A 13,756-nucleotide genomic window follows, 5' to 3' on the forward strand; every position below is an offset into this window, starting at 1 on the left:
GCTTAGCAGCAAGGCAAGGGCTCGGATTGCCATGGCTAACTCTGTGTCAGTGAGGAGAGCTCACAGTCAATAGCAGCAAGCTCTTTCTGGTCTCCGTTCCAGGTTCACTCTTGTGATGGTGCCCAAGGAGCCAAGACCAATCCCTGGGTGTGTTCATACACATGGGCTTGCACGCTCGGCTCCCATCAGTGGTTTTCTTTGGGCTGATCTTTGTTAGCATTGGAAAGTGAGAAAAATGAGCAAAAATATTATCAGAAGCAGGTTTTGTGAATGAATCAGCCGACAAGAGGCTTACCAACTCGCCTTGATTTACTAGAGCAATGCTTATTTGGGCAAATGTCTCCATATTTTAGTTGGAGGCAGGAAGGAACAAGAATTGATCAGGAAATGCCCTGCTTTCAGTATGCTGCTTTTCCCTCACTTTTTACCATTGGTTTTCTGAATGAAGTGGAGGACAGTCTGTGAGAAACTGGGCCAAGTAATGTCACTGCAGTGCGTCTGTAGTGCTGCCCTGCCATTTTAAGGGACAGGCATGCAATGCTCGCTTTCTCCTGTTGTTGAGGAGGGACTACCAAGAAAAGGAGGACAGAAGACATCAAGAGGTTTAAAACCCTCTGAAGTGACTTGCTGGGGTTGGAGCTGAGTGGGCTTTGCCCATCTTTTACACAGTTTTTGTTTGATCCTGTATGAAGGGCAATCTCATGGCCTTCTCTCTCCTCACTATGTGTTTCTAATTAATGAGGAGACTGATGAATAAATGCAAGGTTCCTGCTCAAAATATTCCTTGCCCAGCCTTAGGGTGATGGCTAGACAGCAATTGCTAGGCAGCAGCCTAGACTTTGAGTTTACTCATCTGGGTATCAAACCTGACCGTCCAAATTCTTGTCTGCATTTGAGGAAAGGCCATGTTATTTTGCCCTGTATTAGCTTTTCAGTTGCTACCTAAGCAGGTAAAAACCTGCAAACCAAACACATTTAGTATTGCTGGGAAGTGGGAAGATCCCAATATTGAAAGATCTGGGTCAAAAACAAATACAAAAGAAGATGGAGGATGAATCCGTTGGTAGTCTTTAAGTGCTGGTCGGATGGAGTATCCAGCCATAAAAGTGCCTTTATGGCTGGTCTGTGGGAGGGATGGGAATGATCCCCCAACATATGTTCCTGAGTACCTGCTCCTGGTTGCAGCTATGGACAGGACGCTGAGATGAGGTAGCGCTTTCGTCTGGCCTACTTGGACCAGTGACTCGTTTGCAGGCAGCCATGCATTTACTGAGTGATTTTAGACAAGGCTCTTTCTTTTTTTTGTGTTTTCCCCGTATGTGAACCTGGGGTCATAACGCCTGAAAAGGTCTCGGAAAGCTGTGGCAGAAATAAAATGCTTGCTGTTAGAGTTTTCATTCTGTGTCATGACAGTACAATTATGCCCTGACAGAACATCACGATGCAGCTTCTAACAGAAAGGAAATGTTAAAATCTTTAAGTGTTCTGCATGCTTAGTCTTCCAAGAAGACAGGCCCATAAAGCAAGCCTTGTTATGTGAGCTAAAGCATTGCTTGCACTCCACCATGCACAGTCTAATGTGATTTCTTTATAAAGTGTCCAAGGTCCAGAGTGCTGGACAGCTGAAATCAAAGTTGCCAGAGTGAATCTTGGTTGTGTTGCTGAGGTTGGGAGGCTGGAATGCCACAGTTTCTCCTTTTTATGTTGAAAAAGACTTTGTCACCACTGTAGGACCAAAATTGCCTTGTCTGTCATTTATGTGGTACCTGTCATGCTGCTGAAGAAGTCCTGTAGACAGAGGTATACTTTGCAGCGCCTGAGTTATTGTACTGAGAGGTGATGTGTACATGCAAGTGCAGAATCACAGTTTGGATTGCTAAGGACCTCTGGAGGTCTTTGTCCCACCCCCTGCTCAAAGCAGGGCCAGCTTCACTGTTAGCTCCAATGGTTATGCAGCTTTCTTTGCAAATCGGCCAGCTCAGAGCAGGGGCTCTGTACTGCCAGGCACCAAGGAGACTCAGCCTTGTCACTACCGGGCTTCTCGTGCAAGTGGGAGGATTTGAAATCTCTCCTTGCTCTCACTGCAAAGTCCAAAAGGACTGGTGTTTGCAGCAGTAACCACTGTGTCCTAATTTGGCAAGAATTTCTTACAGAAATAGCACCCAGTGAACTGGGAAGATGCACAAAGCAGAGGGTGGAGGGGTTTGAAAAAGCTCACTGTTTATCCTGAGTTTTTTACTAACTGGTTTTGAAACAGCTGAATACCTGAGGGTCTTGTGGCTTACAGTGGTGGCAGAGTTGACCCCAGGACACATGGAGTTGTCTTGCAGTCAAAAGAAGTAGGCAGATGCAAAAGTAGGTAGATTGTGCAGTAGAAGCTAAATGAGTAATGCACCATATGACAAATGATGTGAAAGAAGATATGGCAAGGAGGATCACTGAAATGGCAGGATCTTTGAGGGAAATTAGGGCAGCCATAAAACAGAGCCTGGTATTTCTGAAAGCAGTCCTGAGAATTTATTTTAGCACATTAATATTGAGCAAGTATTCCTGGAGATACTCTGGGGGATGATAGATGGATTCAAGGTATTGGTACTAATCACTGTGGTTTTAAGTTTTGGAGCAGAAATACACTTGGCATCACTAATCCAACTGGACTTCTGATGGGAAAATTACATTCTTTGGGAAACAATTTAGAAGGTCAAAGAAAAACCAGAAAGACCTTCTCCAGCAGCGATTTCCCCTGCTCTCTAAACTGTCTTTTAGTGTGGTAATAACTCCAGAATGAAAGGATCTATTCTCACCTTCCAGATGAAAGGGCTAATGCAATTTAAAATTTTTGCATGCAAAGATTTTATGGCTTGGTAACCAGCCATGCTTGAAAGCAATCCAGGATGGGATAAACACGTGAGAGAGCGCTTGGCTGAATTTGACCCTTTCCTTTTCTCCCCTTTCTCTTGCAGATGGGGGCGATGATCGGTCAGAAGCGATCCTCGCGGAGAACCACGTGGATGGCACCACGGGGATCCTGAGCGGAGCAGGAGGGAGGAAGCCCATGAAAACAGGCATGAAGGAGCTGGCGGTTATGAGGGAGAAAGTGAATGAGCAGCAGCGGCAAATGGGCAAAGTCAGCAAGCCCCATCACAACCATGAAGATTCAAAGAAGTCGCGGATGTCAACGGGCAGGGTCAGTGGGCAGAGCGCATGCAGGAGGGAGACGAAGGCAGAGGGAGTTAATGGAGGCAGATGTGGCTCGCCTGGGAAATGCTGAATGCAAAAGCCTTAGTGACATTTGCAACAAACTATCTTAGAAAAAAGAGGAGAAAAAGAAAATAGAAAAGAAAAGCAAACATTTATTTTGGCCTGAAGCTGGGGCTGAACACGCTGTCTGATGAACTTTAATCTCCTAGTGAGGAGGCATTATTTTCATTGCAGCTACACCTCAACAAAAGAGCAGGAGGAAGGGGGTCCTGCTGGCTCAGCAGCTACCTCTGCAGCAGGACCGAGTGTGCCCTCTGCCCATGGCCTGGCTTTCTCACACCCTTTTCCCCTAAGTGACTGCCAGGGACAGCCGAAGGGGATTTATGAGGGGCCTCTGCCCTTTGCAGGACAGCCCCACTCCAGGTTCAATGGGAACCAGAGCCCTCTAGGAAGGGCTGTGATTTGGCATTCAGCAGGGAGAATGCCCGGTGTCCTCCTTGTCCCCTTCCTTGTCCCCATTTCTGTGCCCTTCAGTCTGTGGCTATGGTTTCCCTCTAGCGGGCAGCTTGGTCAAGGCAACTGGGATGGAAGGCCATGCCAAAATGCCCATAGTACATGTTTCTACAAATGAGAGGGCAGTCTGTAGTGGAGGGAGAGAGCTGGGGGACAGAGAGGAGCTTTAAGGGAGAGCCCTCATCTCCTCGAAGGGAAACAGGCAAAGCAGAGGTTCACAGCCCTGTCCCCACGACATGCACTCTCTGTGCCTCTGTGCCCTTGCTTCTGCTGCACTTGGGTCAAATCTAGCCTATCTGGGTGGTTTGTGTGTGGGGAGATCTGGCTCCATGGCATGGTGCAGGCGCTGCCAGCTTGGAGAGCCTCTGTGCTGCTGCTTCTCCCCTGGAAGAAAGGCCAGTGATGGAAAAGCACAGAGGGGCAGGCTTGTGCTGGCTAATGTTAGGCTGACTGCAGCTGGGCTGCCTCAGCTGGGAGTCCTGGCTTGAGGCTGCTATGGGAGTTAGAGGAGCAAGAGTGATGCCTTGCTTCTCTCAGTGATGCTGGTCCCTGGAAGAGTGGAGGCATTTCAAAGTGTATCTCAGGAATTTCAAGGTGCATTTCTTAGTCTGGCAGTGATGCTGTTCCCATTGGGACCCTTCTGGTCAGTCTGAGTTAGTGGAGAGTGAACCCTGCTTTTCACATCACCCTGCATCACCCTATCACTTAGACAGTGAGACTCGTGGAAGCATCTCTCAGGCTTCCCTTCCTCAGTATATTCAGGGCCTGTGACCTGGTGCTGCTCTGGCTCTTGGCAGTATGAAGATTTGGGTACATGGCAGAGGGGAGAGAGAAATCCTGCTGTGCATTAGGGGTGCACGTAGCTATGATCTGGAGGTGCGGGGGCACAGAGGAGCCCCAACTCTTTGGAACTGCTTCTCCACCACACTGCAGGAGGCTTAGGAGGGTCAAAACCCTTCACAGCTAGCCTGTTGTCCCTTCCTCTTCAATTTCTCAGGAAAAGTGAAGGTACCACAGCCTGATGCTTAGGAATGCAGGAGAACAATGAGCAAACTGTAAGCAAAATTGAGCAAAAGAGGAAAGTAGCTGATTAGCAGAGGCAACACTGCCCTCTGCTCCATGAAGTTTCCCTGGTACTGTCGCTTGTCACTGCCCCTTCATGGCCAGGCTATGCCTTGTTTATACTGTGTGTGAGAGGTGTGTTTGTGGGTGTGAGGCGCTTGTGTGTGTAACAGATGGGATCTATGTGTGTACCAATGTGTGGGGTATGTGCATGGTAAAAAGGTGTTGAACATGTATGTATGCGCTCGGAGATGGTGGTGGAAGCAATGTGTGTGGAGGCGGGGGGATCCATATGCAAGGATGTTCAGCGGGGTGCATGTGCATAGAGGTGTGTACATCTCTGTGCATACATCTGTGTGTCTATCTCCATGTAAGGAGTTTGGGCGCAGAGGCAGGCCCGGCAGTGGGATTCTTATCTCACCAGCACTGGCATTAACTTAAGGTGCCAGCAGCAAAGTTCATGACAAACCTGTGTCCTGAGGACTTGGCTCAGCCTCCCAAACAGGGATGTGTGTGGGGTGTCCTGTGTTCATCTTTGCTGGCATTTCCATAGTCTGAGGCATTGAAACTGTCTGTGTTCCCATTGTCCTGATTTTTTGTTGTTGTTTTCTGCTTTCTTGGCTTTTTTTCAGACTCCTTGTCAGCAGGAGTTGGATCAGGTCTTGGAGCGCATCTCCACTATGAGGCTGCCAGATGAACGAGGTCCCCTGGAACATCTCTACTCCCTTCACATCCCCAACTGTGACAAGCACGGCTTGTACAATCTCAAACAGGCAAGTGGGGGAGCCCCTGGGCCAACTGCACTCCCACCAGCAGCCCTGGGCTCAGCAAACATCCCCTCACACACAGACTCAGGACACACACAAAGTGGGCTGGGCTAATGTTGCACACAGTGTGAGGCATGAGGTAAATGGCAAATGTCACACGTGACACAGGCAGTGATGCCTAAATGCATCTGGAGCCTTGGGCTTGCAAGCAAGGATGTGTGCAGGCAGCCCACCCACACAAACACAGTGGTGCATTGGCCGTGTGCAGTGGCACGCTAGGTTTTGTGCATGCATGGAGAGCCCCAGGGCAAGCACAGGCATGCTCACGGCAGCAGAAGACCTTCACAGCCATGCATACGGCTTCAGTGGTGCTTGCGGCCTGCTTGGTGGAGTGGCGCCTCCTGAGGTGCTGAGTGGGGAGGGGACCATGGCAATGTGCAGAAGCCCTTCCCTGGGCATCCCCAAGTCACAGCTGGCCCATGAAACTGGGCTGAAGTAGCTCTGTGAAGTGCAGTGGTGCAACGAATCCCTGTGAAGATGATGAACCCATTTAGCTCACAGTTCACTCTTCCTCTAGAGGGCCATTTAGCAGTCTAGATCCATTTTCTTGAGACCTGAGCCAAGTATTGTCCTGGCTGTGTCCCGCCACAGTGGAAAAGTGGAGAGGGGCTGAAAGCTGGCCAGGCCTGCAGACAGAGCAGAAAGAGCTTCTTCTGGGGTCAGAATGGTTTCTAGCACACTTTACTCATTTTCCTCTACAAATCGAGACCATTCCCCAGGTTTCTGGGGGGAATTCCTTGCACACAAGGTTGGGTTGGGATGCAGCACACTTCTGAAGATGATTATGGGCCCCCAAACCACTCGAATGATTCTCTACTTAATGTGTATCTGAATTCTGACTTGGCTTTGTTCATGTGAAAACAGCAGGTGTCAGTGACTGAGGCATGGGGAAAAAATGCCTTATGTCTGCTTTAATGTTTAGCATTTAGCATCCTTCACAAACCACTCACGTAGAGCCAGATAAGGACCAGAGAGGGATTTTGTCTGCCAGGCTATTGCGCAGTCTTCCCCTGCGAGGCCGAGGGATGTCAGAGCAACCTCTGGCTCTTAGAAAACCATGGTGCTTTGTGAGCCTTCTGCTCAGACACTGCTGCACCTCTCACAGAGCAGTGAGCAAGGACTCGGCTGTGGGGAGGCACAGAGCTGAGTGTGCCATATCTCTTGTTTAAGGGTCTGCTTCATCTGCTAGCCCTGTGTAGTTGGTGGCTGGAGGTGCTGGGTACACCAGTTTGCTGAGGCAGCAGCATGTGCCCATGTGATGGTTGTGAGTGCCTGGGTTAGTCTGGGCTTCCTGGGAACTTGGAATTTCTCTTCTATGAATGAATGCAGTTCATGGAAGCAAGTTGTTAGGCACAGGTTTGCTTCTAGGTGTGCTTTTTCTGGAGCTGTTCTGGGAGGTTTCCAGCCCTCTGCCTTCGTTCAGGGCTTGACCCTGGGCATTCCTGGTGCCTGCGGCTCTTGTGAGCAGCTGCTTGGCAGCCTGAGCCCTGGCCTGTCTGTCAGTACAGGCTGTATGTCACACTTCTGGCTGTGGAGGTCCCTTCCACAGAGGACCTCACAGGAGTCCTGGGGAGACATGTGCTCCAGACATGGGCTTCATGGCCTCATCTTCACGTGCTGCACTCAACATATCTCGAGCCATCAGCTTTCCTGTGTTGCAATTGTCTCCACTCTGCAGGCTGTAACCCTTCTAGTACATCATTGTGAATCCAATTTAGCTATGGATCAGCACTGTTATTTAGAAAGCGAAGCTTTCTGAAGAGCACCCTGCATGTCCCAAGGGCCCCTTGCCAGCCATTCTCCTAGCTTCCGAGCCTGACCCAAGGAGAATGTCCCTATCTTGGACCAGGGCATGAGCATCTCCAGGGAGGCTAGAAGGGATATAAGGGATAAAGAAAGGGATGGGAGTCAAAGTGGCAGGAGGCTGAGCAGAGCTCTGATGGTAAAGGGCATCAGAAGGACATGGGCCAGGACTGTGGGTAGACTGAGGAGGGAAGAAACTGTGTAAGAGATGAAGGAAGATGTAAAGGAGAGAAGGTAGGTATCACCCAGTGCCATCACCCACTGAGCAAAATTGCTTTGACCAGGTTTACCCATCTAGTTCAAGGCCTTTTACCGAAGCGCTTAAGAAAGTAAGTCACTCTGACTGTCATCACTGGGGGAGTCACCCCTGGGTGCACCTTTTCCCACCTAGGGTCTAACTCAGACTCTGGAGCTGGCTGTGTGCCTGGCCTAGAGCACAGGGCAGTTGTGTTTTTTGCCTGCATTACCTGGGCAGAAGCTGGGCCTCCACCTTCCCCCACACATTTGGGTGGTTTCACTGCAAATTAAACCATTGCATAATGATGGTTTCATAGTGAGGAGAGTTAGGAGTATTACTGCATAATTGCCCACTCATTTCAGTTGACTCTTGTCCTAGGTTAAATGTCTACTGCTTTGCAGATTAACTTCTTGGCTTCAGGCCCATCATTTATTAGCTGGTGGGAGACCAGGATGAACTCTGTATTGTCACTGCACTCCCACCAGCCCCTCACAGCCACCCTGGGTTCTTGCAGGCCAGTTGTAAGCTAGTGGGTCAGCCAGGAGGTGTGCAGAGAGGGGCTGGGGAAAGCTAGGGGCACGGGACAGGCCTCAGGAGAGACGTGGCGTTAGAGATGGGAGAGTTGAACCTCCTGCTCTGGTTTGAAATTGAAGCGTACTCAGATTTTCCTGGCAGGGGGCAGAGGCTCTTAATCAAGTAGCCCAGGAGAGCAGCTTCCTCCTGTGCCCTGCCTGCCTCCTCTCTTCTCCAGTCCAGCCCAGTGCCTGAGTGCATCTTCCCTGGGGTGTTTTGCCCAACAAAAATTTGCAGCTGGACAAAACTGGCTCCTCTCTCCTTGCTGTGGAAAGCTTCTCCATCTGTTGCTTTTCTCTCAGTTCTCTCTAAGCACAGCTAAAAATGCTCTAATAATTTCTCTTCCCAGCCTGTGGAAACCTGGGAGTTGGGAAGCACACAACATCCTTGCCTCTGTGGCAGTGCATCCAAGGTGCTGAGGGCAGAGTGCGGGGTGTGTGTGTGTGTGCTGTGCCAGAGCCAAATGCTACCCCTGGCACGTGAGGAGTAGTCACAGGGTCTTAGAAAGCACCAGGTGCCACAAAAAGCCTGTGTTCAGGAGAGAGCTCAGAGGCAGCCAAACACCAGCTTGCCCAGGGCTGTCCTGTAGTCATGAGTGAATGGCACCTGGATGCAAGCACATCCTCCGGCCACGTATAACTGATCCCGTGGACAGGACTCAAGAATTTCTGTAGTTTTCATGGCTGAGCCTTTTCTTTTTTCAGAGCTACTCCCTCTCCTTGGTCAGGAACATTAAAAAAAAAAAAAAAAAGAAAAAGAAAAGCATGCTCTTCTGAGATAATCTTCCTCCCTCTCTCCCTCCCCTGTCCCACCTGGACACTTATACTCTGCCTCACCCGGCAGGGTTTGAGTGCACCTGGAAGGGCTGCACGACTGCACATTGGCCATAGCTATAGAGAGGGAGAAGGGACCAAAAAATTATTTCTCCCTCCTCCCTGCCTTGCTCTGACCATGGCCAAACAAGGCAAACGCAATGCGATGCAGCCCTGCTTATTCCTGTCTGCCTCCAGAGAGCTGCAGCATGGGAGCCACACGGGCCAACGGGCTTTTTTAGATCAGGTTTGTCTATGTGTTTGCCTGATTATGAGTTTGAGTCTGTGTCACAGATGAGTTAGGAGTGGTGGAGGAGAGGGGGAAAGGGGAACAGCATCACAGTGTGGACACAGCTTTGTCTTCCGCAAAACCCGCAAGGTGCAGAGAGCCTGGCCCAGCCTCCTGGGACCAGTTTGGAGGTCAGTGCTGCCTGGTTGACTCAGGCAGGTCTCCCCTTGCCTCAGTTTCCCTGTCAGCATGGGAACTCCCTGATGCCGGTCCCCAAGGCTCCTGCATCCATGTTTGTGCGGCACTTCACTGAAGGCTGTCAGGGAAGCTGGGAACCCTTCATCCCCCAAGCTGGAGCCCTCCTTGCCCCCGCCCCCCAATCCAGCTGCATCTGGCCTGGCAAGCTAAGGCCACCTTGAAACCCACTTTCTCTCTGTTGAGGTTTCCTGAGCCAAGTGTCAGCTCATTTTTGTTTGCTGCCCTGAGATGGGGCGCCAACAAAAGCATTCCCAGTTGCTCCTACCTCCTGTGGGCCAGTGCTGGGGTGGAGGGTGCCTGGATGCAGTCTCATGCTGGGAACTTTTTTTTTTTTCTTCCTCTCTTTTCCTGCACTTTATCCCCCTGAACAAGTCTGCATTTTGACCTTGGTCCAGCTGCAGGAAATGGCTTGAATTCAGCTTTAGTGAGCACACGCAGAGCCCAGTATGCTGGGGTAACCTCTGCCACGGGGCCTGGCTCCTGCTGTGCCCTGTTCAGGGCTGTAGCTCAAAGGGATTGAGGTGTGAGCACATGGAGCAAAGTGCCTGCAGCTCTGCTGGGGTGAGAAGTGGATGATAGCCTTTAGATCAAGAAACTCTTCTCAAACCAGGCTAGGATTTGGGGGCGATTTTGGGGTCCAGGACATGCCGTGGTCCCTAGCTCTGTGCTGGGACACGCTGAGACCCTGTTTCACACATGTTTGGGTCTGTTGGACCCTCCTTTCATGTTTATTTTGTTTAGGCCAATTTGAAGGTGAAATGAAGCTTATGCCAGCCCTGTGTCAGTGTTTGTCTCATCCCCCTCCCCCAGGGATTTTTGACCCTGTGGATTGTTTTCAACCATGGACAAAAGAGGACAATGAGTCTTGGAGATGATCATTTACATGTTTGTTAAAATCAGCTGCTTGGTCCCAGCATAGCACCAAAGGAAGAGGTCCAGCCTTCAGCATGGACCTGGCGCAGTGATGCTTGCACAGCACGTATCTGGTGTGGCTAAGTCTGGCACCCCTTAATCTTGCTTAAATCTAAACTTGTGCCCTGCTGAATCTTCAGATGAAGCCCAGGCTTGCTTGGGCTTTCAGAGGGAGGGTTGGAGGGTGGGGGGAATGTTGTTTTTTTTCTTTCGTTTCTTTGGCTGCCAGCTCACTTGTGTCCCGTTCTTCGGTGCAGTGCAAGATGTCGGTGAACGGGCAGCGCGGCGAGTGCTGGTGCGTGGACCCCATCCATGGGAAGGTGATCCAAGGCGCCCCCACCATCCGTGGGGACCCCGAGTGCCACCTCTTCTACACAGCCCACGAGCAAGAGGACCGGGGAGCACACGCCCTGCGGAGCCAGTAGCCGGACGTGAGCCTGCTGGTGGGAGGCAGCTCGCCGTGGCCCCAGTGCTGGATTTTATATGGGTTTCAGCATGGCTCTTTAGGCTCTGCACGAGACTGGGGTTGGGTCCCGCGTGCTGCCCTCCTTCCCCTGCTGCTGGCCTCCCGGGGAGGGACGGGGCGACGGGAGGGGAAGGGCAGTGAGGGGATTGCTGGGAGAAGGGACTGCTTTCCTATAGTCTTTCACCCAATGTAAACCAGAGCACCGGTCTTTTTTTTTTTTTTTTTTTTTGCCCCTTGCCTCGCAGCCCTGCCCTCCCTGCCGGTTTGCGGCACGTCCCAGCTCCGTCCCCCGCCGCGGCGGCTGGCGGGGACGAGGCTGCCACTGCCCCGATGCCTCCAAAGAGGTGAAACTGCTCCTGATGGGCGGGAGGGGGGAAAAAAAGCAAAAGTGCACCCTTTCCCCCTCCCTCCCTGCCTTCCCCAAGACCAAAGACTGTAAATACTGTGTCGCCTGCCCTTCGCATCCCACCGGCCCTGCCGCGTCGGCCCGGCTGCCGGTGGCGTTCATCCAAGTGCGAGATGCGCTGTGGGAGGGAGGGAAGGGGGAAGAAGCCCCCTGGGTTTCCCAGCCAGACCGCGCCAGCGCGAGAGCGCCCGTGTCGCCGGAGGCGGCAAGGGAAAGGGACGGGGACGACGGGACGAGACGGCCCCCTCCTCCCTGAAACGCCACGCCACACGGCTGCGCCCGGCGCCGAGGTGCAGCTGGCCCTGCCGGAGCTGGCTCCCCGCTGCGGGGCCGTGAGGACGGGCCAGGGGCGACGGTGCAGTTAAAGGCTGGGGTTTGAGGGGGCTTTGGAGGGCTAGTGCCCAGTATTTCTTAGGACCAGCTTTTGCTGAGGGAGCTGTGGTGAGCTTGCGGGGACCAGGTGGAAGGATGCCTGTGTAGATTTAGGATAACAAGCCAGGGAGTGTCTCTCTCTTTCTCTTTCATTCTTTCCTTGTTTCTAAATAGGATAAAACCCATCTAAAACCTGCACTCCCAAGCAGCTGCCCTTGTCCCTCCGTTCTCGCTTGGGACTACAGTGAGCATCTGCTATTCAGCACAGACTTTTTTTTTTTTTCCCTAAGTACAGTACAGTATATATCGTGCTTTGTAAAGGCCCTGAGACACACGCACTCCCCCCCCCCGCTGCCCACACACACATTTGTATAGGTTTGATCTGAGCAATTCCAGGCGCACCGAGAGGTTTTGCGCTGGACGTGCTGCTCCAAGGACAGATGTGTCTCTGCCGTTATTTCACCTGTTGATTTGTTTCTGTACAGAACGCACCGACGCTGAGAATAAATAACTTCCCCGTCACCTAAGCAAGGAGATTTTATTATTTTCTTCCTTTGTTTTTTTTTTAATACAGATACCATTTACAGAGCAATTGCAAAAGTCCTTCTTATAGTAAGACCCTCAGATTGTTTTTTTCCTAGATGAAACCAAGGGCAAAAATGAAGCATCTCCCACTTTTTGGCAAACGAGTAATGACCGTGGCCTCCGAGCTTGGCTGCTCCAGGGGCTCAGGGTGAATTTCCTGCACAGGGAGGTGCAGGGAGAGGCGGGGAGGGCTCCTACATGAAGGCTGCGCTTGCCAGCGCCTGCTCACGGGGCTGTGCATGGGGCCACGAGCCACAGCCCATGGGGATGCTTTGGGAAAGCGCTGCGTGGTTTGACAAGGTCACCTGGAGCAGGGCCAACCCAGGAGGCAGCAGGGCTTGCAGCAGCGAGGGGAGAGACCCAGAGCTGTCTACGAGCCAGCGCTCGCCTGCGGTAGCGTTGGGGTGGGGAGGATGCAGCAGCCCTTGACTTGCTGGTGCATGAGCTGCTTTGCAGGGCATGGGTACACCGGGCACTTCTGCTTGCAAAGCGGGGGGAGAGCTCACCAGCCTTGAACTGTGCGAGTCCAAACCTGCAGCCCAGCCATGGTGGGAGCAACCACTGGTGGCTGCAGGTGCACAGAAACTCACACTGAACCATGCAGGAGAGGCATGGCAGGATCTCTGGGCTATGCACCTCCTTTGGGGCCTTTGATCTGAACAAGGGGAAACAAAAAGCCCAAGAAGTTTTGCAGGGAGGGGAGTGCTGGGTTTTGCTTTTTATTTTTTTTTTTCTTCTTCTGCTCTCCTTCTTGGCTCCACATTTCAGATCAAAATGCCTCAGAGAATCTCTTCAGATGAAGCCCTTCCTCATGTTTGTGCAGGAGTTTGGAAGTGGCAGTGGAGAAAAAAAGGAATGGGATCTCCTTTTGGGCTGGAGTAGGAAAGTATGGGGTGTACATGTGTGTATATACAAGAGGGAAAGCGTGAAAGAGAAAGAAAATGCACATACATGCAAACCCCAAATAACTCTAAGAAACAATACTACCTGTTTTCTGTTAACATCTACGATTGTTTGCTTTTTTAATGTAAACCTTGCACATGCTGGCTCTCATCTGCAATTTGTACTTTTTGTTTGGTTTAGGAATCAGGAAGTTTTCTTTTGTGTTTTTCTTTTCTCCTTTGGAAAAGCTGAGCTTCGTAAAGTTGGAATAAATTAATTGGGACGCCAGAAAACTGTCATCTTCCCCCCTTCCCACTCCCCTCTATTAATAGAACATGTTTTCTTGCCTGATGCATCACACACATTTGGCCTGTTCAGCTTTTGTCTGAGGGGTGTTGTAAACACTGGGCCCAACAAGCGGCAATGGGAGTTAGTCCTTTTATCGTTGTTGGTCTCAGTTGTGTGAGCAGAGAAAGAATGGTGTCACTCACCCCACTGACGCACTATATTTCTGCTCTGGACATGGTATACCATAATTCTGCAAAATGCAACTGGTGTCTTCGAATCCTTGACTCAGAGACTGGATGGCGTGTGTGCTGAGACCATCTCCCCACCTG

At 51.2% G+C, this 13,756-nt stretch overlaps 1 protein-coding gene across 1 annotated transcript in view; it reads left to right on the forward strand.

The window, feature by feature from the left end:
* The window catches only part of IGFBP2 (insulin like growth factor binding protein 2), a 69,845-nt gene extending 56,413 nt beyond the window's left edge, over window positions 1–13,432 (forward strand). Inside the window, exons 2-4 of the mRNA XM_062578936.1 lie at window positions 2,964–3,187; window positions 5,409–5,549; window positions 10,686–13,432. Of these exons, the coding sequence (XP_062434920.1) occupies window positions 2,964–3,187; window positions 5,409–5,549; window positions 10,686–10,853 (533 nt within the window). The 3' untranslated portion in view covers window positions 10,854–13,432. The remainder of the gene's footprint in view (window positions 1–2,963; window positions 3,188–5,408; window positions 5,550–10,685) is intronic.
* The last annotated feature ends 324 nt before the right edge of the window (window positions 13,433–13,756 follow it).

Source organism: Rhea pennata, chromosome 6 (assembly GCF_028389875.1).
Source record: "Rhea pennata isolate bPtePen1 chromosome 6, bPtePen1.pri, whole genome shotgun sequence".
Lineage (NCBI taxonomy): Eukaryota > Metazoa > Chordata > Aves > Rheiformes > Rheidae > Rhea > Rhea pennata.